Consider the following 25756-nt stretch of genomic DNA (forward strand, 5'->3'; position numbering starts at 1 on the left):
AACTACCGTCTTTGCTAATAGGATTATTACATTCTTCTTGCAGTCGAACGTTATTTAGCTTTTGTCTTATGTCTAGAATAAGGGATGGAACAGTTACATCATGGCTTGCTCTTCCACATATTTCATTACCGATATTTGAAAACGAACTGGAAGGCACCGTTGAACATAGGCACTTCCGTAAATTGAGAACGACAATAGGAGAACAACACACTCGTATATTCAGATATTCAGTCTGCTCGAATCAGAAGAGGAGTATTTCACTTTACATCTCCTTTAACAGATGTTCTTGTTATTTTTACGACTTCAAGCTGCGCCAACTTCTTTTTTTCTGCCTCGCGTAAGGAGAGGGAAGGGAAAGGTCCCGCGAATATCCTTGCAAGAAAAATTTAACGGCCAAATGAATTGCGGCCCGCCGACGATACTCGGAGTAAAACTGCCTGCGGACAAGGAGGCGGCGCGCGGGGGTGGAGATTTAGTGTGCGTGGGCCGCGAGCCGTGGCATGCGCGCGCTTCCGCCCCCTAACTCATGCAGGCCAGCCCTGGCCCTATCCCTGTCCCTAGCTGGCGCTAACCCTAGCCAGGGCCGCCTCTGGCTGCGGTCCCGCCGCCGCCGCCGCCGCCGCCGCCGCCGCCGCCACCGCGGCGTGGCGCCCGTCTGCCGCCGCTGCCGCCCCCAGAAGCAGCAAAAAGCGACAGCGCCGACGCCCTTATGGCGTGCGCTCTTATCTCTGCGGCCCAGCGGCAACCTCTGTTCGCACTTGTTTGCGCTTCCTCTCTGCGACTGATCGCGGCATTAGAGTCAGTACAGTGCTCAAACCGAAATTAAAACTCAGGTTATAGCTGTGCTTTCCCTAAAATGTATTAATTACACGACAAGTTTGTACACTACCTTAGTGTCATCTTCAGGCCACACTTCTTCCTCTTCTTTTAGTGTTCAGGCCTGAAGTTGGTTTGCAGCAGAGTGCAATTCCTCTCTTCTGTCTGCCTTCCTCTTAATTTCCACGTATGTGTTACATCCAACATCATTCATGATCTGTTACATGTATGATATCCTTGATCGGCACCGCCAATTCCTTCCCTCAATAGCTCCTTCTGCTATTGTTCCAATGATGATGTTGTTGTGTCGTAGGATGTACCCTACAAGTTTCTCTCTTCTTTTTTGGATGTGCCTCCACAGAGATCCGGTTTCTTGTACCCTTCGAAGCACCTCCTCATTTGTTACTTAGTCTCGCCAGGCCAATTTACATCAAAAATCAGAAAACATATAATGTACGCTGAAGCACCAAAGAAAATTGTATAGGCATGCGTATTCAAATATTAAGAAATGGAAAAGGCAGAATAAGGCGTTGTGCCCAGCAACGCCTATATTACACAACAAGTGCAAGGCGCAGTTGTTAGATCGGTTAGTGCTGCTACAAAGGCGGGTTATCAAGATTTAAGTGAGTTTGAACGTGGTGTTGCAATCAGCGCACGAGCGATGGGACACATCTCCGAGGTAGCGATGAAGTGGGGATTTTCCCGTACGACCATTTCACGAGTGTACCGTGAATATCAGGAAGCTGGTAAAACATCAAATCTCCGAGATCGCTGCCGTCGGAAAAAGATCCTGCTAGAACGGGACCAACGACGACTGAAAAGAATCGTTCAATGTAACAGAAGTACAACCCTTCCGAAATTTCTGCAGATTTCAATCCTGGGCCGTCAAGAAGTGTCAGCGTGCGAACTATTGAACGAAAAATCAACGATACGGGGTTTCGGAGCAGAAGGCCCATTCGCGTGCCCTTGATGACTGAACAACACAAAGTTTTACGCCTCGCCTGGGACCGTCAACACCGACATGGGACTGTTGATGACTGGAAACGTGTTGCCTGCTCGGACGACTCCTGTTTCATACTGTATCTAACGGATGGACGTGTACGGGTATGGAGACAAAATAATGAATCCATGGATCCTGCATGTCAGCAGCGGACTGTTCAAGCTGGTGGAGGCTCTGTAATGGTATGGGGCGTGTGGAGTTGGAGTGATAAGGGCCCCTGATACGTTTAAATACTACTCTACCAGGTGACACGTACGTAAGCATCCTGTCTATTCACCTGCAACCATACATGTCCACTGCGCATTCCGACGGACTTGGGCAATTCCAGTAGGACAATGCGACACTCCACACTTCCAGAATACTATAGAGTGGCTCCAGGAACATTCTTCTGAGTTTAAACACTTCCGTTGGCCACCATACTCCCCAGACATGAACATTATTTAGCGTATCTGGGATGCCTTGCAACACGCTGTTCAGATGAAATATCCACCCCCTCTTACTCTTACGGATTTATGGACAGCCCAGCAGGATTCATGGAGTCAGTTCCCTCCAGCACTTCTGCAGACATTAGTCGAGTCCATGCCACATTGTGTTGCGGCACTTCTGCGTGCTCGCGGGGGCCCTGCACGAAATTAGGCAGTTATACCAGTTTCTTTTGCTCTTCAGTGTACTACAAGAAATGAAAAACGTTGATGATATTATAATCGGAAAATAATGTACCTAAAAATAGTTTTTTTGAAAATATTAAACCATATCTACGAACTGGTATCTATAGGTATGTACAGCTATGTCTACTAATAAAATCTATTGTTTCGATACTGATGTTGTTACTGTGATCTTCGTTCCAAGTGCTAGTCTGATGCAGATCTCCATGCTGCTCTATCCTGTGCAAGCCTCTTCATCTCCAAGTAACTACTGCAACCTACATCCTTCAGAATCTGCTTACTGTATTCGTCTATTGGTCTTAGTTAAATTATAGGTAAGTTGAATAAAACTTGATATTGATTAATAAAAACGATATTCATTGATAAAATTAAGTTGTCAGGTGTTTATAAAATTAAATCATGACAATGACTGACAGTCACTAATATGAACAACGTATTTACAACACCCTGAAAAGTTTGGGTATGTCAAGTTTGTACGTTGTTGGTTTCAGCATTATGAACGTTTCAAGGTTCTCATCAGTAAACAGTTTTCCAGTTTTAATCCTGATGATGTTCGTGCTTGTATACGATTGATCGCATGAATATCTAGGCCAAAATAAAGAAGTAGAATCAAGCGGTAGTTTTTTAGCTGATAATATATGTCAGGAATGCTAGTACAGGTGTTTTAGCACGATCAATTCTTTTTTTTTTTTTTAAATCCAGGAAATGTATTTCAAAATTGCCCATGTCAGTATTAAAGGGAGAAAAATTTAATTCTGTTGCAGTACAGTTAATACGTTTTTTAACAATGGCTGAAAAAAAGTTGAGAAAATCTGCCCTCATACTTAAAAGTAATGTTTTGTAATAGAAAAGCAACCTACCAACAGCGTTGTAGAGTGAATCAGAGTTTTTGTCGAGCTTTTCAGAGATAAATGACAATCTGTTTTGGACTGAAGTAACTTTTTGTAACATCGAAAATATTATGATCCCTTTCCCTGTAGATTACAATTATGCTTATTTAAATGAGACGTTATGTCTATCATGAAATAAATAGAGTCCCCAGGTCGAAAATTGACTTCGGCCCATGGGCCACGAAGTTTCACTGATGCTGTACCCGCTCACCCGTACATGGCATTTTGTTGAAGAGCCACACTCAAGCAGCCAGGGAGATGTATGTGGCTTGCGAGCCGCAGTATGCCGAGAACCGTTGTAGGAGGAAGAGATCCGAAATCTTTATTCGGAGTGCTGGTGTCTCTCCAACGCAAGACAAATTTCGCTTAGTTGTTTTACAGTATCCACCTGCACGAATGTAATGGAAACCGAACTTGACATGTTAAAAGGACTAGATCAGGATGTGGTATAAAAGATGTTTTAAAAGTCGGTAGATGGAACGTGAACGATATAGATGCTAAAGACCAAGCGATAGGAGAAAAAACCAAACAGAAAAAAAAAGAAATTGAAAGGATCGAGAGATTTGAAACAATACACAGTGACACACAGTAGCGTAAAGCAGAGAGAGAGAATACAATGTGGGGTAGCCATAGTAACAGAACGAACGTGGAAGAATACATAAATGAAAGAATGGCAACAGCGTGATCTAAAATGGTGCGAGGATATATGGCAGAGATAGCAGTGTACGCTCCTAAAGAAGAGAAAAAAAACGAAAACAAACATTTTTACAAATTCGTACTATATATAACAGATAATTGTATGAAGAGTGACCGACTGATTATTAATGGCGATTCAAAATGCTCGAGTAGCCACAATACCTATTCTAAATGTTATGGGGACTTCTGGAAAAGTGAAATGAAAATTACAGAACTTGGGCAGTTTTAAACAATCAACCATCTGAAATTAATAAATACCTACTTTCGCAGGAAAGATATTCCTAAGTGTTCATGGAAGATTCGAGTTTATACATAATTAATCGATTATGAAATTGTCAATAATAAGTTCCATGGTACAAGACGTTACAGTACACAGAGGCAGTGCTATGTATTCGAGGCGTTATCTTGTATTTAAAAAATGGAAATATAGCAAAATGGTGAAAGTAGCCCAAAACATGAACAAGAAAATGAAGAAGTGTATAAGGTGTTTGTCCTACAAGAAGTAGGTCTGAAAACTTTTTGCCCGCATCTCGTGGTCGTGCGGTAGCGTTCTCGCTTCCCACGCCCGGGTTCCCGGGTTCGATTCCCGGCGGGGTCAGGGATTTTCTCTGCCTCGTGATGGCTGGGTGTTGTGTGCTGTCCTTAGGTTAGTTAGGTTTAAGTAGTTCTAAGTTCTAGGGGACTGATGACCATAGATGTTAAGTCCCATAGTGCTCAGAGCCATTTGAACCATTTGAAAACTTTTTACGAAAGTGGGCTTGCAAACTATCCAGCTGAAACACTCATCGATGAAGAAGTAAATAAAGACTGGTAAAATATTATACATGCTATCTGTAGAACAGTACGTGTTGTTTTAAGAAAGAAGAGGCATAAGAGATAAAAAGTGTTTGGAAATATGGAATTCTGAAATAGAAAAAACCAATTGAGGAGATGTGGAAAGCATGCAAGACATATTTACAAAAGAAAACAGAGATATCGTATGAAATACATAAAGAAACAAGAGTAATAGAGAAGAAAATAACCAGAATGGCTCACGAAGAAATATGAAATAAGTTTATAAGTGAAACAAAGCGTGATGTAAATGGGAGGCAACTAAGTGTTACAAATTAATTAATCCTGTAAATTAGTCAGAAAAAGATATATTAAGATTTAACTTAATAAGGTATCAACAATGCATAAAACAGTATTACGAATGATAGTAATTCAGAAAGTGAATGAAACACAAGTAAAAATGGAGATAAAGTTTCAGATGGGTCGCTATAACATTGCAAGATTTAGATACTGTGTTAAGATGTGTAAAATAAAGGAAGGTCCTGAATTAGATGGGGTAAATATGGAACATAAAGCTATAGTATGCAAATTCAAAATTTTACGTCAACTCAGTAAATGCTGGAAAAATTCCCTGAAACGTCTCTCTTGGCCAACAGCTTTAGTTACAAGTCTGTTCAAAATAGGAGACCACAGAAATTGTGAGAATTATAGAAGAATAAGTATTACGGATACAGGATACAAAAGAAAAAAAAAAAACAGATTAAAAGTATTGCAAACTGTCACCTAGGCGAAGAACAAGGTGGATTTAGGAAAGAGAGATGGTCCATAAATAATATCTTCACCATTACACAATTAATAATATAAAGAACAGGAAAGAATTTGTAAATACATCTTGCTTTTATAGATTTTAAAAAGGCATTTGGTAGGGTAAATCGAATGAAATTACGGAAAGTACCATAAAACGAGGGCTACCAACCATACCTTACTTTGATAATAAAGAATCTGTAAATAAATACTCATTTTATCATAGTCACGGCGGTTAGACAAAGTGTCTCGCAAACACATGACATAGACAGAGGTGTAGCTAGTCACTCACTCATTTTAATACATGTACTAACGACGTCTTAAAGAAATGGAAGTTGATAGTAGATCTTGGAACTAAATTAACAAACTGTATCTGTTGAAACATTCTTTTGTTTGCAGACTATCAAATAACACGTCAAGAAAATGAAAGACAGCTACAGAAATCCATGTTTCTCTTAAATAATCGATGTAAATCTTATAATTTTATAATCTCAATTAATGAAACGAAAATTGTGGGTTTTAAAGGAAAGGGTCCGGTAACATCAAATATTGTACAAGAAAACTCAATTTTAGACAAATGACGTGTTTTAAATATGTTGGGTGTGACAAGTTTTTACAATGACAAGATCGCAGAACAAAAAGTTAGCAAATTCCAAGATGTATCCAGGACCCTCCTGAGACCTTTGAAAAATAAAGTTAAGAAAGAATCGAAAATGAATTTTTCCTGGGTACCGACTCAAAAGCAGCTGAGTAAAATGCAATCAGCGGAAACGAGATTTTTAAAGAGTGTTAAAGAATGTACGATGATGACTGGGATATGAAATTAAGATATTAGAACCGAATAAAATATTAAATTAATACTTAGTAAAATATTAGATAATAGGAGAACTGGACCCATCACATACAAAGGATGAAGAATACTAAACGAATCAATGCAGTGTTGTATTACATGCCGAGGGGAATAAGAGATCGAGGGCGATCCAGAATACGCTGGAGCCAAATGGTCCAGAAATAATATCTTCACCATTACACAATTAATAATATAAATAACAGGAAAGAATTTGTAAATACATCTTGCTTATATAGATTTTAAAAAGGCATTTGGTAGGGTAAATCGAATGAAATTGCCGGACCGGGCAAGAATGAATAATCCATGAATTGTAGAGCAGGAATTATATGAAATATTGAAAATAAATTTTTTTGTTTCCGCTGAAAGCCGTCTGACAGGTAACCAGGAACGGTGACAAGATGCTGTGAACTGGGTTACCCGTTTAGTAATATCAACAGGTACACTGAGCACGTGTGTTCGACTTTTACATAATTGTTTTCGTGTTGCAGTGCACTGCTGTTATTATTTATGTAATTATTAACTTATTTGTCACTTAAATAAATAAATAATTATACCTTAATGCCACAGTTATCTCTGTATAAAACTTTGTTTCAAATACGTCTAAGAGATTTTTTTCAAAAATTTATGTAGGCCATTCACTTTAGTCTCGGTGAAACGCTAGTATAAAACTTGGTAGACTGCTCGACTACTTGACCCTTCTTTTAACAGTGATTGTACTAGGAAAACAATACTTCAGTACATACCCGGTACCGCCTGGGTACGTATTTATTCCTGTTTTCTGTTAGTCCATCTCCACCTCCACCTACTCTGTCCATCTCCTCCTGCCCTTGTTCCTGACCATCTGCTTCTCCCCCTCTCGGTGTCAATCACCTCCTTCCTTCTCTATCTCTTCTTCACCTCCTTTAAATTTACTCTTATCCGCCCTCTCCCTATTCATCTCCTCGTCCTCTCCATTCCTGTCATCCTCTTCCCTTTCTCTGTTCATGTCCTCCTCCCCCATAACTGATCCACCTCCTCTCTATCCATCTCCTCTTGCCCCGTTCCCTCTCCATCCCCACCCCAATTGTCGACTGGTGGTTTTCAGCCATACAGTATTACTTTCCAGGTATGAAAGTGTCTCCAAGTTTGGTTGAAAATGATCCAATGGTTTACGAGGATCTTTCTACCCTTGTATTTACCAGAGTACACATATTTAACATACATTCCACATACATTTAACATATTTTACATATATTTGTGCACATATTTCATCTGCATCTGTTGCGAACTTCGCCCTGCAGTTTCGTTTTCACGCAGTTCAATCTTAATCACGTCATACCTCCTGTGCTATAGGACGTACAATGATATACACTCCTGGAAATGGAAAAAAGAACACATTGACACCGGTGTGTCAGACCCACCATACTTGCTCCGGACACTGCGAGAGGGCTGTAAAAGCAATGATCACACGCACGGCACAGCGGACACACCAGGAACCGCGGTGTTGGCCGTCGAATGGCGCTAGCTGCGCAGCATTTGTGCACCGCCGCCGTCAGTGTCAGCCAGTTTGCCGTGGCATACGGAGCTCCATCGCAGTCTTTAACACTGGTAGCATGCCGCGACAGCGTGGACGTGAACCGTATGTGCAGCTGACGGACTTTGAGCGAGGGCGTACAGTGGGCATGCGGGAATCCGGGTGGACGTACGGCCGAATTGCTCAACACGTGGGGCATGAGGTCTCCACAGTACATCGATGCTGTCGCCAGTGGTCGGCGGAAGGTGCACGTGCCCGTCGACCTGGGACCGGACCGCAGCGACGCACGGATGCACGCCAAGACCGTAGGATCCTACGCAGTGCCGTAGGGGACCGCACCGCCACTTCCCAGCAAATTAGGGACACTGTTGCTCCTGGGGTATCGGCGAGGACCATTCGCAACCGTCTCCATGAAGCTGGGCTACGGTCCCGCACACCGTTAGGCCGTCTTCCGCTCACGCCCCAACATCGTGCAGCCCGCCTCCAGTGGTGTCGCGACAGGCGTGAATGGAGGGACGAATGGAGACGTGTCGTCTTCAGCGATGAGAGTCGCTTCTGCCTTGGTGCCAATGATGGTCGTATGCGTGTTTGGCGCCGTGCAGGTGAGCGTCACAATCAGGACTGCATACGACCGAGGCACACAGGGCCAACACCCGGCATCATGGTGTGGGGAGCGATCTCCTACACTGGCCGTACACCACTGGTGATCGTCGAGGGGACACTGAATAGTGCACGGTACATCCAAACCGTCATCGAACCCATCGTTCTACCATTCCTAGACCGGCAAGGGAACTTGCAGTTCCAACAGGACAATGCACGTCCGCTTGTATCCCGTGCCACCCAACGTGCTCTAGATGGTGTAAGTCAACTACCCTGGCCAGCAAGCTCTCCGGATCTGTCCCCCATTGAGCATGTTTGGGACTGGATGAAGCGTCGTCTCACGCGGTCTGCACGTCCAGCACGAACGCTGGTCCAACTGAGGCGCCAGGTGGAAATGGCATGGCAAGCCGTTCCACAGGACTACATCCAGCATCTCTACGATCGTCTCCATGGGAGAATAGCAGCCTGCATTGCTGCGAAAGGTGGATATACACTGTACTAGTGCCGACATTGTGCATGCTCTGTTGCCTGTGTCTATGTGCCTGTGGTTCTGTCAGTGTGATCATGTGATGTATCTGACCCCAGGAATGTGTCAATAAAGTTTCCCCTTCCTGGGACAATGAATTCACGGTGTTCTTATTTCAGTTTCCAGGAGTGTAATTTTGCAGAAAATCGTTCAGTGGTGTACATGAATAATGTCTGGAAAATGTGTCGCGAATACAGTTACTAGTAAAGAGGTAATAAACTAAAAGCGCCTAGCCTGATGCGCCAGTTTTACTGCATGAACAGAGGAAATTTCGTAAGGTATTAACTTTTTCAAGCTCATAATATTGTAGCAGTTGTCAGCGAGAAAGAGATTAGTGAGGATTTGAAATTATGTTCCAAGTTCGTTGCAAGTAAGTAAGTGTTGTTATTCTCAAATACTGGATTAATAAAGCATGGTATTCTCGCCTCGTCGGCTACAATGCTTCTTCTCTGCGCGTGAAAAGATGCCAAGCTCTGCTGGAAACTTCGATTACACAGGTTTATGTGATAATAACATGTGTAGTCAGGCTGTTAACTGCACGATTCCATGCTTCAACACTATTTTCTCCTTCGTCTCCTTCTGCAACTGAGGGGTATCACACTACTGTTGCATATCAATGCACAACAACCTACGTAGTCATTATATGACCACAGAGTAGTAAGAGTGGCGAGCCTTTTTTCTCCTTTTTAAGCAGTGACTTAACTAAAAAGTTTACTTGAAAGCCTTTACAGTTTTTCTTCCACGTAAAATATTGATACAATACCTAGTACTTTGAACTGTTACCCCCACAACCTCTGGCTGTAGTACTACATAAAATATTTATCGTATATCAAGAACTACATTAGACAGCGATTATGTGGAAATTCCCGTGACAAATTTTAAATCTTCGAGGGAGCTAAGAACTGAGAATCTGTTATACGTTCCTCTGCAGAAATGTTCTTCCTCTTAACTGCGTCGTGCCAGCTGATTTTGTTCTTGACGATATCCAGCAGTATATTATTCTTAAATAGCTTCGACGTCTCGGTAATCGTCTTACAGCTCTTTAATCAAAGAAAATAATTTTGACGATAATCGTGATCCTTAACCCAGTACCATGTTTGGTTTGGTTTATGTTTATGCTCATAGATGCATAGCCTATTTCTGCAGTACCGATTGTAGTAAATGTCTGAATCGGTTCCGTACGGAGCTTGGCTGCAACTAACGTAATTGCCGCGCACACGCCACGGAAGATTTTAGAACTGAGGACACACTACACGCCTCATATGCACCCATAACTGCCCGAAGTTTCACATTTACACGCGGACGCTTGCCCGTGGCACTCCAGTATGCCCACTTGCGCGCGGCTAAGAACGTGTCCCTACTTCACTCTATAAGTACACGACTGCACAATCAGACTTGTGTAAGAAATTGATGGGAAGAGGTTACACCCTCCTCACCAGTGTTCTTGTTTTACTCCACGATTTTGATAAATATAACTTGCTAAAAGGCTATATTGAAGCCACCGGCGCCAAAAACAATTTATGAGTTGCCGCAGTCTTCGTTTTCGCGCGACATCAGCCCGTTTCGTAATAGGGTGCGCAATTTTGTGTTTTCATTTGCGTACACAACTCTATCTGTGCATTAAATTTTCATTATTGCTCTCTTGTGCATTTCATTCTACTGTTCTATTGACACTATTGTACATACCGTGGGTTGTATTGTATTTGTCATTTTGGGTTTATCTTTTATTTTAATTTCTTTTGTAAACCCTCGTTGCAGGTTTGCAAAGGCCTCGTCGCTACTATTGTGGAGGCCGAGTCGCTAATGTTTTTATGGTAGGCCGAGTTTATAGGTTTGGGAAACGGCTTCTGGTGCAGTACACAGCTAAGACTATTTCTCCCTGACAATATTACACGGCTGTTCCCCACGGTCAGGTACAGGAAATGAGAACGAAGGTTCTACAACACTCCAACAGATTAGTAAGAAAGTCACACAAATGAGTTAAAAAGGTTTACTTATCTTTGTGACTAGTTAAAGGCCGTTAACGGTTAAGTGAAAGTAATCGTAGGTAAACTTCGCAGTACAAAGCAAAAGCAATTTACAACAACTGTCTGTTAACTTGTAAGAGTTCAGTAAACGACGATCCCTGCGTAAGTCAGCCCTGGACGATGATCCGTAACCAAGTGGGCGAGGGCTGCTCTTCTATCTTCCGAGTAGGCTTTTGTCCAGCCATTGGCGGACTGTACTCCGCCAGCAACTGTCCGAGGCGAAGTCGATATCTTGATCCACAGCGCCGCCCGTGGTACTGGCACCAGCTTTCATCTTTGCGCCTGTGGTGCTTTTTGACCTGGCTGTGCCTTGTTTCGACGAGACAGCACTACTCGGCCCCAAACCGCCGCACCGTCGCCACGTACGGCCGAGCACCATACCGACGACGAGGTGGAGGCTTGGGTGTTGGAACCAGTGTCGGTGCGGCGACCATTGCTGTAGCCGATGCCGAGTCGCTTCTCGCACCCTGACTTTCGTCTTGAGACTGCGAGCGAACACCAGCCGAAAAACTACTCAGAGGGTACGTCCAAGCACCCATCGTCACGGCATCTTCTTCATGCCATGAATCCACAACAGCATCTTCCTGACTGGAGGCCCTTCGGTACGCCTCGACGTGGGGTTGACACAGCGGTGGTGGCGTTGCACGCCCCGCCGGACGTCCGCTAGTGGACGGATGCGGCGTCGGATCGTTGTCCCTCGGTTCGACGTCCGGAAACAGCTCTGATCGATGGCGCTTGGGTTGCGTCGATCGGGAAGGCCAGGAAACTGTGAATATGCGAGAAGCGGCAGAACGTTGCAAGCGACAAGGGCAAATTTGATTTAGGTGCCTCTTCTGCAAGCCATCGGGGCTTTGAAACATACGCGAACCAATTGATCAGTAATGACGCCGCGGTCCCATGACTTATTTCTGCCATAGATTCAGTAAAACGAAGGTCGACTAAACTAATATGTTGGTTTACTGGAGTCTGTAGGAGCCGACCGCAGCGAGGGACGGATCAAGTTTAAGAGCGTGCGGTGCCGTCGCCCATGTAGCAGATCTGTGGGCGAAGGGTGGTTGAGTGGCTGGGAGCGATAAGTGAACAAGAAGAGAAGCAAAGCTTGTTCGCGTCGATGATGAAAGCGAAGTTTGTCCATTTGCTGTTTGGACGTGCCAACTAAACGTTCAACTTCACCATTCCATTGTTAGTGGAATGGTGCTGAGGTGAGATCGCGTTTGCCGTTCGCTGTACAGAAATCTTCGAATTCTGCAGAGACAGATTGAGGTCCGTTGTCCGTGACGAGCAGTTCAGTCAGACCTTCGATGCAGAATACGGACTGAAGTGCTTGCGAAGTGGAGCGAGAAGTTGTCTATGACATGGTAACAACACAGGGGAATTCACTGTATGTGTCGACTACTACTAACCAGCGTGTGTTCCAGTAACGGCCAGCAAAGTCTACGTGCACGCCTTGAACTACTCATAAAATCGTTATGGAGGGGCGGCTTGATGTTCCGCACACGCTTGACACCGTTGGGGACCCTTTCTATCCATGCCAACTATGTGCAATGTCTGCGCGACAATTGTTCAGTGCTGACAACACCTTAATGACCTTGATGCAATAAGCTGAGTACATGTCTTTAAAGCACTTTAGATGTCAGCACACGCTAATGTCCTGACCTTGTGTGAAGGAAAATGACACCATGATCAAGAAAGATCATGTCGACGTGCAAAATATCGAACAATGGGGCGAACAATGTGCTTCCGGTACGAATGTACCTGAGCAAAATTTGCAAATCGCTATCTGAAGAAGTGGCTTACGCTTCTTTCCGATAATCCAGGGGAAACTGCTCGATAGTGTCAGTTTCTTGTGCATCAGTTTGAAAACATACTGCTTCGGAAGTGTCGAAGCATCAGGTCCCACAGGTAGACATGAGGGAGCGTCTGCATTCGCATGCTTAGAAGTGGGCCGATAAATGATCTCGTACTGGTAGTGGGAGGGAAGAAGAGCGAAACGTTGCAATTTCTGAGCAGTACGAATAAGAATCGGTTTGGCCAGACTGAACAGTTACTGTGCCGTCCGGAGTGGCCGTGCGGTTCTAGGCGCTACAGTCTGGAACCGCGAGACCGCTACGGTCGCAGGTTCGAATCCTGCCTCGGGCATGGATGCGTGTGATGTCCTTAGGTTAGTTAGGTTTAGGTAGTTCTGAGTTGTAGGGGACTGATAACCTCAGAACTTGAGTCCCATAGTGCTCAGAGCCATTTGAACTATTTGAAGAGTGACTTTAATGGTTTGTGGTCCGTCATCAAACAGAATTTTTGACCGTACATTTAGTCACCCCGAAAATGATGGCGAAAGCTTCCTTTTCCATTTGTGAGTAATTCTGGTGAGCTTTGTTCAGAAGCTAGGATGCAAAGGCAATAGGCCTGTCCGACGAACCAATCCGGTGTCACGAAACAGCAGCAGTTCCATATGGCGTGCGTCCGTGGCCAAAATGACAGGTTTGTTTGGATCGAAATTAACCAAGCACCGAACACTGAGCAATGTACCTTTCAGTTTCGGGATGGCTATGTCACAATCTTGGGACCAAAGAGAAGGAACATTTTTGAGGCGAAGGCGATGCAAGGAAGCCGCTATATGGGCTGCAAATTGGGATGAAGCGAATGTAATAAGAGAGCTTCCCTAAGACAGACTACAATTCTTTGACATTCTCAGGCGGTTTGAGATCACGTATTGCTTGCAAATGCGCCTGTGTCGGGTGAACACCTCGAGAATTGATAACATAATCCAAATAGTCTCGTTCCGTCTGGAAAAAGAAACACTTTTCTTTACTAAACTTGAGTCTGGCCTCAGACAAAATTCGAAATAAAGAGCCCAAGTTGGCAAGATGTTCTTCCGCTATGCGGCCAGCGACTACAATATCAAATGGTTCAAATGGCTCTGAGCACTATGGGACTTAACATCTGAGGTCATCAGTCCCCTAGAACTTACAACTACTTAAACCTAACTAACCTGCGACCGTAGCGGCCGCGCGGTTCCAGACTGAAACGCCTAGAACCGCTCGGCCACACCGGCCGGCGACTACAATATTGTTCAGTTAATTTGTATACGAAGATACAGAAGCAGTCATATGTTGTAGGTAGCGTTGGAAAATGGCATGTGCTGATGCGCTACCGAAAGGGAAAAGAAGGAACTTGAAAAGTCCGAAATTTGTGTTGATGACAAGCATATTTTGCGAAGATTCATCAAGAGGAAGTTGAAGGTAAGCATCTCGAAGGTCAGTTTTTATAAAATAACGACCCGCGCCTAAGCTATCCAGGAGTTCATCAGGGCGAGAAATCAGCACCAATCATACTTCTTCGTGATAGTTTTCGATCATAAATTACTGGGGAAGACCACTGACTTGCAGAGATTTGTGCGATTATCCCATTTTCTTGCCAGTTACCCAGTTTTTTTGCACCCTGATCACGAAGAGCAATAGGCACTACAAGTCCTTTGAAAAAATGCGACAGCGCGTTGTCTTTAATCATAACGTGCGCTGCAGAGTTAGTGGCTTTACCTACGCCAGGAGCAAACGATTCTTGAAATTCGCCATAGAGCTTAGCAACACTGTCACTTGAATTGAAATGAGACAAATCTAGCACATTGGCCACAATGTTTAGACCAAACAAGTCGAACAAATCGAGACCAAACTGATTCTCTACTTCGTAGCACTTGAAAGGAAACTGTCTTCTGCAGATTCTGAAACGTGGCCCCAATGTTAAGTGTTCCTATCACTGGAATGCTCTGGCCATTGTACGCTATAAGCATATTTGTAGGCTGGCACAGATGTGGCCTGCCTAACATTTCATAGTTTAACAAGGACACTGATGCACCTGTATCTATTTGAAGTTTTACTGCCGGCCGGGGTGGCCGAGCGGTTCTAGGCGCTTCAGTAACCGCGCGACCGCTATGGTCGCAGGTTCGAATCCTGCCTCGGGCATGGATGTGTGTGATGTCCTTAGGTTAGTTAGGTTTAAGTAGTTCCAGGTTCCAGAGGAGTGATGACCTCAGCTGTTACGTCCCATAGTGGTCAGAGCCATTTGAACCATTTTGAAGTTTTACTGTATGGCCCGCAAATACTAAAGGTACATACAATTTATTAGAGAGACGTTGCACAGGGAACTAGTGGTCTGAATAGCTGCACACGATTGTTCTGTGGGAGCAAACTGTTCTGAATTTGCAACATGCACTGGCATAGCAGGGCGTAATTGTTTCACATTGTGACCATGGGACTTGGGTCTTTTTAAGCACTTTCTACATGTCCAGTTCGGTGGTGCGAGTAGCAAGTGGTTTGGCGTGACGGGCAATGTTCACGTTTATGTGCTGTATAGCATAGAGGGCAAGATTTTGTACCCCGCTGTTGGTGGCCGAAGCGCGGCTTGCACCTAACCTGTTGACGTTTTACGGCGTTCTGTACGCGAGGCTGTTTGTGTGCCGTTAAGTGTGGCTGTTTACGGGGCCGCGTAGCTCTGGAGCTATCTGCGCTTTTCTGTCTACAGCACAAATGTTACCAGTTTGCTGAGAAACGTCTGCAGCAAAATCACAAGAGTCTTGGTAATCAGTGACCTACAATAACTGCTCAAGAGTAGGATCGGAATATTTCCGACTATGTTCTCTGATCCTACTGTCTGACACATTCTGTGTGATTGCATCCCTGATCATATAGTCACTGTAATATCGTCCACATGCATAACGGAACTTACATCTCCGCGTGAAGCTTCGTAATTCAATCGCCCACTGACGGTATGTTTGTCCTGGCTGCTTCTTTAAACGAAAATACTTAAACCTGCGCCGGTCGGGATGGCCGAGTGGTTCTAGGCGCTACAAAATGGCTCTGAGCACTATGGGACTCAACTGCTGAGGTCATTAGTCCCCTAGAACTTAGAACTAGTTAAACCTAACTAACCTAAGGACATCACAAACATCCATGCCCGAGGCAGGATTCGAACCTGCGACCGTAGCGGTCATGCGGTTCCAGACTGCAGTGCCTTTAACCGCACGGCCACTTCAGCCGGCCTAGGCGCTACAGACTAGAACCGCACGACCGCTACGGTCGCAGGTTCGAATCCTGCCTAGGGCATGGATGTGTGTGGTGTCCTTAGGTTAGTTAGGTTTAAGTGGTTCTAAGTTCTAGGGGACTTATGACCACAGATGTTAAGACCCATAGTGCTCAGAGCCATTTGAACCATTTGAACTTAAACCTGCAGCCGCAATGTTGCTACGGATCATAGTATTTATTTTATACACTGACCAATGTATCAAAGGGGACGTCTTCAGGCCGTGATGTAGGGAAGAGTCTTGTAAGAGTCCTATACACCGATACATCGCCGGCCGGGGTGGCAGAGCGGTTCTAGGCGCTACAGTCCGAAACCGCGCGACCGCTACGGTCGCAGGTTCGAATCCTGCCTCGGGCATGGATGTGTGTGATGTCCTTAGGTTACTTATGTTTAAGTAGTTCTAAGTTCTAGGGGACTGATGAAGTCAGAAGTTAAGTCCCATAGTGCTCAGAGCCATTTAAACCAACATCGATACATCAGCGTCGGAAAGGAAGTAAATCTGTGTCACAGTACCTGATATTTCGTGGACTGCTATGTGGCACCTGTATTGTACAATATACTCCGTCCAGTCTTCTGCGTTTTCGTCGAAGGCGCGATATTGTGGCAGGAAGTGTGGACGCGGAAGCTGCAGGCTTGACTGGCGACGCGCTGCTTACTGTTTGAGCTGCCGCTTGATGTGTGACGAATTGTGCCAGGATTTCGGTCAGCTTCTGAAGCGAATGCATCGGAAATCGAAGGATCGTATTAAGCTCCTTGGGCGATTGTAGACCCACATTAGGCAATAGTTCGGTGAGAACAGATATAGTTGGTGGACTCTGTAGATTTGGAAACAATGCAAATAAGAACACTTTAAATACGAAGCAAAAGTCACGCCAGCCGTTCTCGTCACCGCTTCTGGCTTGGGAGGCCACCACCTCGTCACCAGTTTTGTAAATACTCGTCGCCGGTTTTGTAAATGCCTCGTCGTTACTACGTGGAGGCCGAGTTGCCACTGTTGTCATGGTAGGCCGAGTTTGTGAGTTCGTGAAACTGCTTCTGGTGCAGTACACCGCTAACACAATTTGTCCCTTCCAGTATTACATAGCTATGCTCCAGGGTCAGGTATCAGATCAGGAGAACGAAGGTTCTCCAACAGATTAGTAACAAAGTAACACAAAAAGTTAAAAAGGTTTAGTTATCTTTGTGACTAGCTGAATTATGTAGTCTGCAATACTGCTTGTAATATAACACAAATAAAGGCCCTCAAACAATAGCAGGTAAACTTCAAAGTATATTGCAAAAGCAATTTACAACCGGAGTTCACTTCTAAGAGTTCACTAAACGATGTTCCCTGTCTTAAGTCAGCCCTCGACGAAGGTCTATAACCAAGTGGGCGAGAACTTCTCTTCTGTCTTCCGATTAGGTGTCTGTCCATTGTCGTCCGGTCATTGGCCGTTTGTACTCGGCCGGCAATTGGCTGAGACGAAGTCGATATCTTCATCCTCAGCGCCTCCCCTGGCGCTGGTGAACTCGCGCATATGGCGACTCTCTTTGGCGCTGGCGCCAGCTCGCATCTTTGCGCCTGTGGTGCTTTTTTGTCCTGGCCGTGTCTTGTTCGGACGACACAGCAATTACGTATGTCTGTATGCTGCACCTCTCACTTTGTTACATGATGTAATTTTCAGTTTTGTTCTTCGGCTGTTGTTGAACTTATTGCATGATATACGGTGTTTGCCCTTTCATGTTTTGACTTTTACTATAAGAGCATATGAATATTTGTCATAATGTGTCTGTATTCTGCTGTTTGTAATTCGACTCCAATGTCATTGTCATAGCTGCTCCCGGCTGCCTGGTGTTCATCTAATAGCACTTTTATTTTACGTTAATACTGTGTTTGTATGCTAACTTTATTATTTTGTGCTACTCTGCTTTTTTACGATTATGTTTTTTTGGCACTTTATAACCGTTGTTACCTATATCAGCCTAGCAACACAAAGCCAAAATAAAGAAATTAAAAATAAAATACTTAACTCCACACATCCTCTCGCCACGGTTTTGCATCCTTGCAGGCGCGCGGGCAGATGCACCCCGTCGTCCCCGCTCCGTCGCATGGTTGAAACCGTACGTGTGGGGGCGCTTTATGTAAAATGTATGCGTGGGAAAGTTATTCTCCTATCATGAACCCTGTGATGTTCGAGTTGTCCGTTGGCTCCTTAAATCATTAGCCAACAGGGATTACGCATTTCCAGTGATTTGTGTAATGCTTTGTGCTACAGGTAGGGTTGCTATCTGTCACCGTTATGCACCTTCTTGTCCCAATATCATGACAGGACCCAATTCTGTCAAAATATTGCAAAATACTGTTACGAGCTTGGCTCAAGTACTGAAGTAGCGCCATCTGCTAGCCCCACATGTAAATGCAGCCTCAGTTAGTTTTATTTATCTCAACAAGTTTATGTTGAAAGGTCAACTACAGGAGGCGTTGCTTGTTGCGTTTCCTGTATTGATGATGCAAGCACCTTCTATATCTAGTGCCATCATTCGAGAAAACACTAGACTTCCGCAGTAATATATGGCTGAAACTATTTAAGCAGCGCCAAGAAGAAGAATCGGGAGAATCAGGCAGTTCCCTTTCGAATTGCGATTTGATGCGACTATTCTTTCTAAACGTAACACGAACAAGGAGTGCAAGTTAGTAATATTTGAAGTGTTTACTGGGGGGTGTACATGGCGTGAAGTGTATAGTGATGTGTATTTACATGAATGAAGTGTTAATATCGACTGTTTACCGTCTAATAAACTTATCATAGCTTACGAAAATGCCTAAGGAAGGAAAGAGAAATTGTAGCTTTTCGGATCATTACAAGAAAGAATGGTCTTTTGTCAAGAAAGGACACACGGATCAGGAAGCGTTGTGTCAGATTTCTAGCTGTTTCATCTGAGTAACTCACGGAGGTAAGGCAAATGTGAGGCATGACATTTCTACGAAGAATCATACAAACAGATTCGCTGCAACATCGACATCAAAGTCTATTTCTACATTCATGATTAAAGAAGATACCCAAGAAGAACTGTTCGTTGCCGCTGCAGAAGTAACAATAGCTTATAGAGTTTTCAAGCGTCTTCAATCCTTCAGCTTTCTTGACTGTACCGTAAAACTGAACGCTGCAAGGTATCTTGATTCCAAAGTCGCCGCAAAGTAGTCTACAACCAGAACTAAAGCTACAGCGATTGTTACAAATATTCTCGCACGACACTACGTATCAGAATGCATAAAACAAATGCAATACGTTTCATTTTACAGCATTGGCACCGAGGCATCGAACTACCAAGCTGAAAAAATGATTCCTTTAATTGCTCGTATACCTTACTGAAACTGACGGAATTTCTGATAGTAAATATCAAGTATTTGGTTGGATGACGCTATCTGTAACCCCAGATTGAGTAATTATGAAAACACTGCTATGTCTCTGACTAAAAAGGTATGAAGATTTCAGGCGACAATTATTTCAGGAATATACGTATCTGAAGAGCTTTTTATATACTAAGTATGACTCGGAAGAGTGGAAGTCTAAACAGTCCGTGTAAGAAAGGGGAATTTACTTTGTTAAGGAAACCGAAATCCTGAAAGCAAATGTTAACTGTTGAAATTATGCGAGCTATATATTTGCTATTCCCGCACACAACACCATTGTGGATAGAATATTTTCGCTGATGTCGGTCCAGCGGACTAATGAAAGAAAGGGACTGCTGCCACGGGCTGTGGAATCACCCTTTCGACTGACTTCCAAAAAGTTTTACAAATATGTCAAAGGGCGAAAAGACCGGCTGAAAAAAGTGAAATCTTCCGAAAAATATGGTGCACCAATTACTTCTGCCACAACAAGTTCCATAAAACGGAATTATATAAAACAAATGTTTGTTTCATTTCTAAATTCTCATCTCAGTGTCCTGACAATGTCCCAGCTAGATATGGCAGCCCTAGTTAAAGGGCAGTGTATCTAGGAGTCGCTTGGGAACCTTTATGCATTGTACACCATTGATGAACCACGCTAAATAAATTTGTCCTAAGATAAATGAAATCTTACATTTTGTTGGTTCTCGGTTCGTAATCGTAAAACGACTACATTTCTGTACATTTTAGTGGAAGTGTGGAATTTTGAAGCGGATTAGTTTGGAAGTTATTTACGTGTGAACTTTCTTGTCGTACTACAAACTCTAACGAGCCATTATGCAGAGCAGTTCTTTCAAAGGAGTTCACTAAATGATTTGATACAATAACTCTCAAATAGCTGTGTATCAGTGACTGTATAGGACGCGAAAATCATTCGGGTCGAACTGATGAACTTGTGGCTGCTTTCGTGTGAAAACTTGTAACAGAGACAACAACTGATTAGCACCAATAATAGTTTTACCATAAATACGTACTGAAACCCAGAGAGGACATTATCAAATAGATCCTGGTATAAAAGAGGGAGGACGTAGAGAGCATAAGCAACTATAAGGAAGAATTTCTCCCACTTACTACCCCAGATACCCTTGCAGCCATATAGCCTGGATCGATGCACTAAAATAAACGACTGCCTTATAAAACTTTCTTGTTTTCAGAAAAAATGTAACTGCAGACTCATAGAAAAGACTTGTGAAATGTAATGTTATTGTTAACGTGCGATTGAAGATGTTTTTTGTACGTAGGAACAATGACACCGTAAATCGTCGTAAACAACTGAACTATAAATTTGATTTAAAAGACGATGTAATGTAATATCGACGTATTTGATGTAAAAGACGATGTAATGTAATATCCATGTATTTGATGTAAGAGATGATGTAACGTAATGTCCATGTATTTAATGTAAGGAACGGTCTAGTAATTTTTGTATCTAGTATGTAAGTATTTTGTATGCCCTAGTGTGTACGTTTTGTTTTCCTTGTTAAGTACCAGTGCCAGCACCAGAACTATATAAACTAAGTGATGAAGAGAACTCCATTAAAGAAATGAACAATGCCATTTAAGTACGTGTGTATGGGAGTCAAGAACTACCAGTGTGTAAAGTGGTTGGGCTCATTGCCCGAAATTTGATATTTCTACGGACAATTCGCCCAAGGAGGCAATGTAAAGGAATTACATAAATTTTTTATGAATATATAGACACCAGTTCAACTACCAGAGATCAAAGCGTAAAGCACTGGCTGAACAAAAGAAGCTTTACGCTCTTCGTTTATTAGTTTTAGAGTAAGTTACCTTTCGCTGTTATCCGGTCCTAGTGTCAAGACGTGTTGTACTATTTCTTACTGATAAAATTGGATTAAATAATGAAAGTGATTTTGAAGCAGAGCGATTTCGTCTTTTGTGATACCATGGGTCCCAGCTCCTGAAATTCTGGAAAATTATTACTGTTATTTTAATTTTATACAGAGTATTTAAATGGAGGCGACGCTGCTCAACAATAGAGGTACGTGAATATGTTCATCCTTTTCCTTCCGTTGCCGCTACCATCAATTTCAATATATTTGCCGCGACATTCAGAACCTGCAGTGTTTCTGTGGTGTCACCGCCAGACACCACACTTGCTAGGTGGTAGCTTTAAATCGACCGCGGTCCATTAGTACATGTCGGACCCTCGTGTCGCCACTGTCAGTAATTGCAGTCCGAGCGCCACCACACGGCAGGTCTAGAGAGACTTACTAGCACTCGCCCCAGTTGTACAGCCGACATTGCTAGGAAAGGTTCACTGAGAATTACGCTTTCATTAGCCGAGACGATAGTTAGCATAGCCTTCAGCTTAGTCAATTGCTACGACCTAGCAAGGCGCCATTTATCCTTTGCTATGTATCTAATGAAGCATGTACAGTAACAAGATCAATGTTCACCAATTGTGGATTAAAGTTAAGTATTCCAGCAGCTACGTACTTTTCTTTATAGCATTCACTAAGTATCCTGTTTCAGACCTCACGCCATCCTGCGTGAGCTTATAGCGTGCATTTCGGCTTCCTCAAACAACACGGTGTTGGCACTTCTGCCGACACTTCACTTTCTTTCCATTTAATTTCAAAGTCTACGCATTTACGTTCTAAGATGAATAAATGCATTTAAGTGTAATTCTTTTTATCCGGGCCACGGCGGATGATTGCACTCAAAAAGTACGTGCCTCTATCCCGTTCGTATGTTCGCATCCATTTCAATGTTTACAAGCGTAACTATATTTAAGACTCATTTCCTACACAGTATTAACGCTTTTTTTTGTTTTTTGACCACTCATTCGCGAATGTACGTGCCCTCTTATTTGATGTAGTCAGTCGGTCGTATTCTTTAATAACATTATTTGTAATATTCAGTGGCTTAGTTTCCACAACTGATCTTTACCTGTGTCGCAACAGCGCTTCACGCGAAATATTTATTACGCGACATCCACAGTAACTTTTATTTCAAAATTTCGACGACCGACTGAATAAAGATTTTTCTAACAATAACAATAGCAAAAATTAATATTGCAGTACTTCATAGCCGTTTATCACTTGTGTTGGAGGGAATAGTACCTAATTAGTTGAACTTCAAACATTATCAATGATGTTAATTAATATCCCAAACGACCGGAATTCACGAACTTACAGATTCTGCTTCCAGGCTTGAAGTATGCGGCCTCGGTTTGGCAAGTATTCAGTCGGTGTTTCCTCAACACTGCGTTTCATTGGCTGAGTATCTACCAGCACAGAGTGAAGGGGCAGAACACAGTAACCTAACCATGTAGGTGCACTGATTGTTAGGAATGAGAACTCATAATCCGTCCCGCTGTACAGTGGTTGGTACAGCTCGCAATTCCACAGCAAACCATCATTTTCCATTGTGAACAATTCAAAACACACTCTTAGTACTTCTCAGTACACTGATACCTGTAACGTAACCCTGCATTTAATCGTCCATCACCGAAAAGAAGTCGCACACACCTAAACAATATTTTATTTACTCAAAAACGGAACGACGACTGGTTGAGGTCGTGGCGGGCTGTTGAGACGTCACAGTATAGGGTGGGTTGGGAAAAACCGACCGGTTAAAACTGTACTCGTCTTTAGTTCTGAATAATTTTTCGCTGTTTTTTGGTCTAGGTTGTAACAGGGTCTTTTCTTATTTTTTACTGATAATACGATACATCAATTAGACGTAGCAGCAGTACTAAAAGTTTTCGTTTTTAAATAAATGTTTTTAATAAAGGAGTGTTTTATTTGTAAAATTTGCTTTGGTGTGAAATATTGCGCTGTTGCAGAAAATGGAAAAAGCGATGAATGCTGTTTCAAAACAATGCCCACAGAAACGAGCAACCAACACAAGGCAAGAAAATTGGTATGTCATTCCTGAGACTATAATGTACTTGTTGCTGTGTGTTGTATTTTAAGGTACTGACGTACATGAAGTGTGTAAGATTTCCTACCACCTTGGCTATACGGTAGTATCTCGCTGTCATGGTCAGACATCCGTTGTATTGTAGAATGACACCATCCCCAGTCGGGAAATGTTTTTACATAGTGATGGAGAAATGAAATACAACGCTTCACTTGCTTTGAAAGATTAAAGGTTTGTCTGCTATTCCTATGGAGTAATTAAAAGAGGAAGGAAATAATGGTAACAGCAATAAATAAGAAACTTAACAATTCATTCACAGTACACAATAAAGCAGGAAGTAGCTGATATGCTGCCTGCGTCTACTTTATATGTCTTTATCTGCTGCTAGCCCTTGAAAACGGACAAATCAACAGGAAAAATAAACTTCTTCAACCTCAACTTTCACTCTTAAGCACTGACTATTCGTAATGCCCAAATATTGGTATGGTTCCCGATTACTCACTAGAACAGGGCTTCACAACACGTGCTCGCGGAGCTATCTATGAGCAGCAAGGCGCGAGCACTGAGCAGCGCGAGCACGCTATCCCCACTACCGGACCAGAGCGGAGAGTGGGGAGAGTCACGTGGGGCACACAACAGCTGCCGCCAGTCAATGTACACTCCTGGAAATGGAAAAAAGAACACATTGACACCGGTGTGTCAGACCCACCATACTTGCTCCGGACACTGCGAGAGGGCTGTACAAGCAATGATCACACGCACGGCACAGCGGACACACCAGGAACCGCGGTGTTGGCCGTCGAATGGCGCTAGCTGCGCAGCATTTGTGCACCGCCGCCGTCAGTGTCAGCCAGTTTGCCGTGGCATACGGAGCTCCATCGCAGTCTTTAACACTGGTAGCATGCCGCGACAGCGTGGACGTGAACCGTATGTGCAGTTGACGGACTTTGAGCGAGGGCGTATAGTGGGCATGCGGGAGGCCGGGTGGACGTACCGCCGAATTGCTCAACACGTGGGGCGTGAGGTCTCCACAGTACATCGATGTTGTCGCCAGTGGTCGGCGGAAGGTGCACGTGCCCGTCGACCTGGGACCGGACCGCAGCGACGCACGGATGCACGCCAAGACCGAAGGATCCTACGCAGTGCCGTAGGGGACCGCACCGCCACATCCCAGCAAATTAGGGACACTGTTGCTCCTGGGGTAACGGCGAGGACCATTCGCAACCGTCTCCATGAAGCTGGGCTATGGTCCCGCACACCGTTAGGCCGTCTTCCGCTCACGCCCCAACATCGTGCAGCCCGCCTCCAGTGGTGTCGCGACAGGCGTGAATGGAGGGACGAATGGAGACGTGTCGTCTTCAGCGATGAGAGTCGCTTCTGCCTTGGTGCCAATGATGGTCGTATGCGTGTTTGGCGCCGTGCAGGTGAGCGCCACAACCAGGACTGCATACGACCGAGGCACACAGGGCCAACACCCGGCATCATGGTTTGGGGAGCGATCTCCTACACTGGCCGTACACCACTGGTGATCGTCGAGGGGACACTGAATAGTGCACGGTACATCCAAACCGTCATCGAACCCATTGTTCTACCATTCCTAGACCGGCAAGGGAACTTGCTGTTCCAACAGGACAATGCACGTCCGCATGTATCCCGTGCCACCCAACGTGCTCTAGAAGGTGTAAGTCAACTACCCTGGCCAGCAAGATCTCCGGATCTGTCCCCCATTGAGCATGTTTGGGACAGGATGAAGCGTCGTCTCACGCGGTCTGCACGTCCAGCACGAACGCTGGTCCAACTGAGGCGCCAGGTGGAAATGGCATGGCAAGCCGTTCCACAGGACTACATCCAGCATCTCTACGATCGTCTCCATGGGAGAATAGCAGCCTGCATTGCTGCGAAAGGTGGATATACACTGTACTAGTGCCGACATTGTGCATGCTCTGTTGCCTGTGTCTATGTGCCTTTGTTCTGTCAGTGTGATCACATAATTTTATTAGCTTAATGTATGCCTCTACATTCGCATTAATTTGTGAACTGTTACACAATAAAAGGTGTCACTGAAGTGTGGGATTCTCGGTAATCTTGTACTTTTTGCCCTTTACAATTGCGTCTATGTTCTGAGTAATCGTTCTTGCGCATTTTAGGCGCAGCGTGCAGTTTAAATTTCCATCAGACAATGCGATTCTCAGGCGCGTCTT

At 44.0% G+C, this 25756-nt stretch overlaps 1 protein-coding gene across 1 annotated transcript in view; it reads right to left on the reverse strand.

The window, feature by feature from the left end:
- Positions 1-573: 573 nt before the first annotated feature.
- The window catches only part of LOC126235513 (E3 ubiquitin-protein ligase ARIH1-like), a 61235-nt gene continuing 36052 nt past the window's right edge, over positions 574-25756 (reverse strand). Inside the window, exon 2 of the mRNA XM_049944231.1 lies at positions 574-728. Coding sequence (XP_049800188.1) covers positions 574-728 — 155 coding nt within the window. The remainder of the gene's footprint in view (positions 729-25756) is intronic.

The sequence above is a fragment of the Schistocerca nitens genome, chromosome 2, assembly GCF_023898315.1.
Source record: "Schistocerca nitens isolate TAMUIC-IGC-003100 chromosome 2, iqSchNite1.1, whole genome shotgun sequence".
Taxonomy (NCBI): Eukaryota; Metazoa; Arthropoda; class Insecta; order Orthoptera; family Acrididae; genus Schistocerca; species Schistocerca nitens.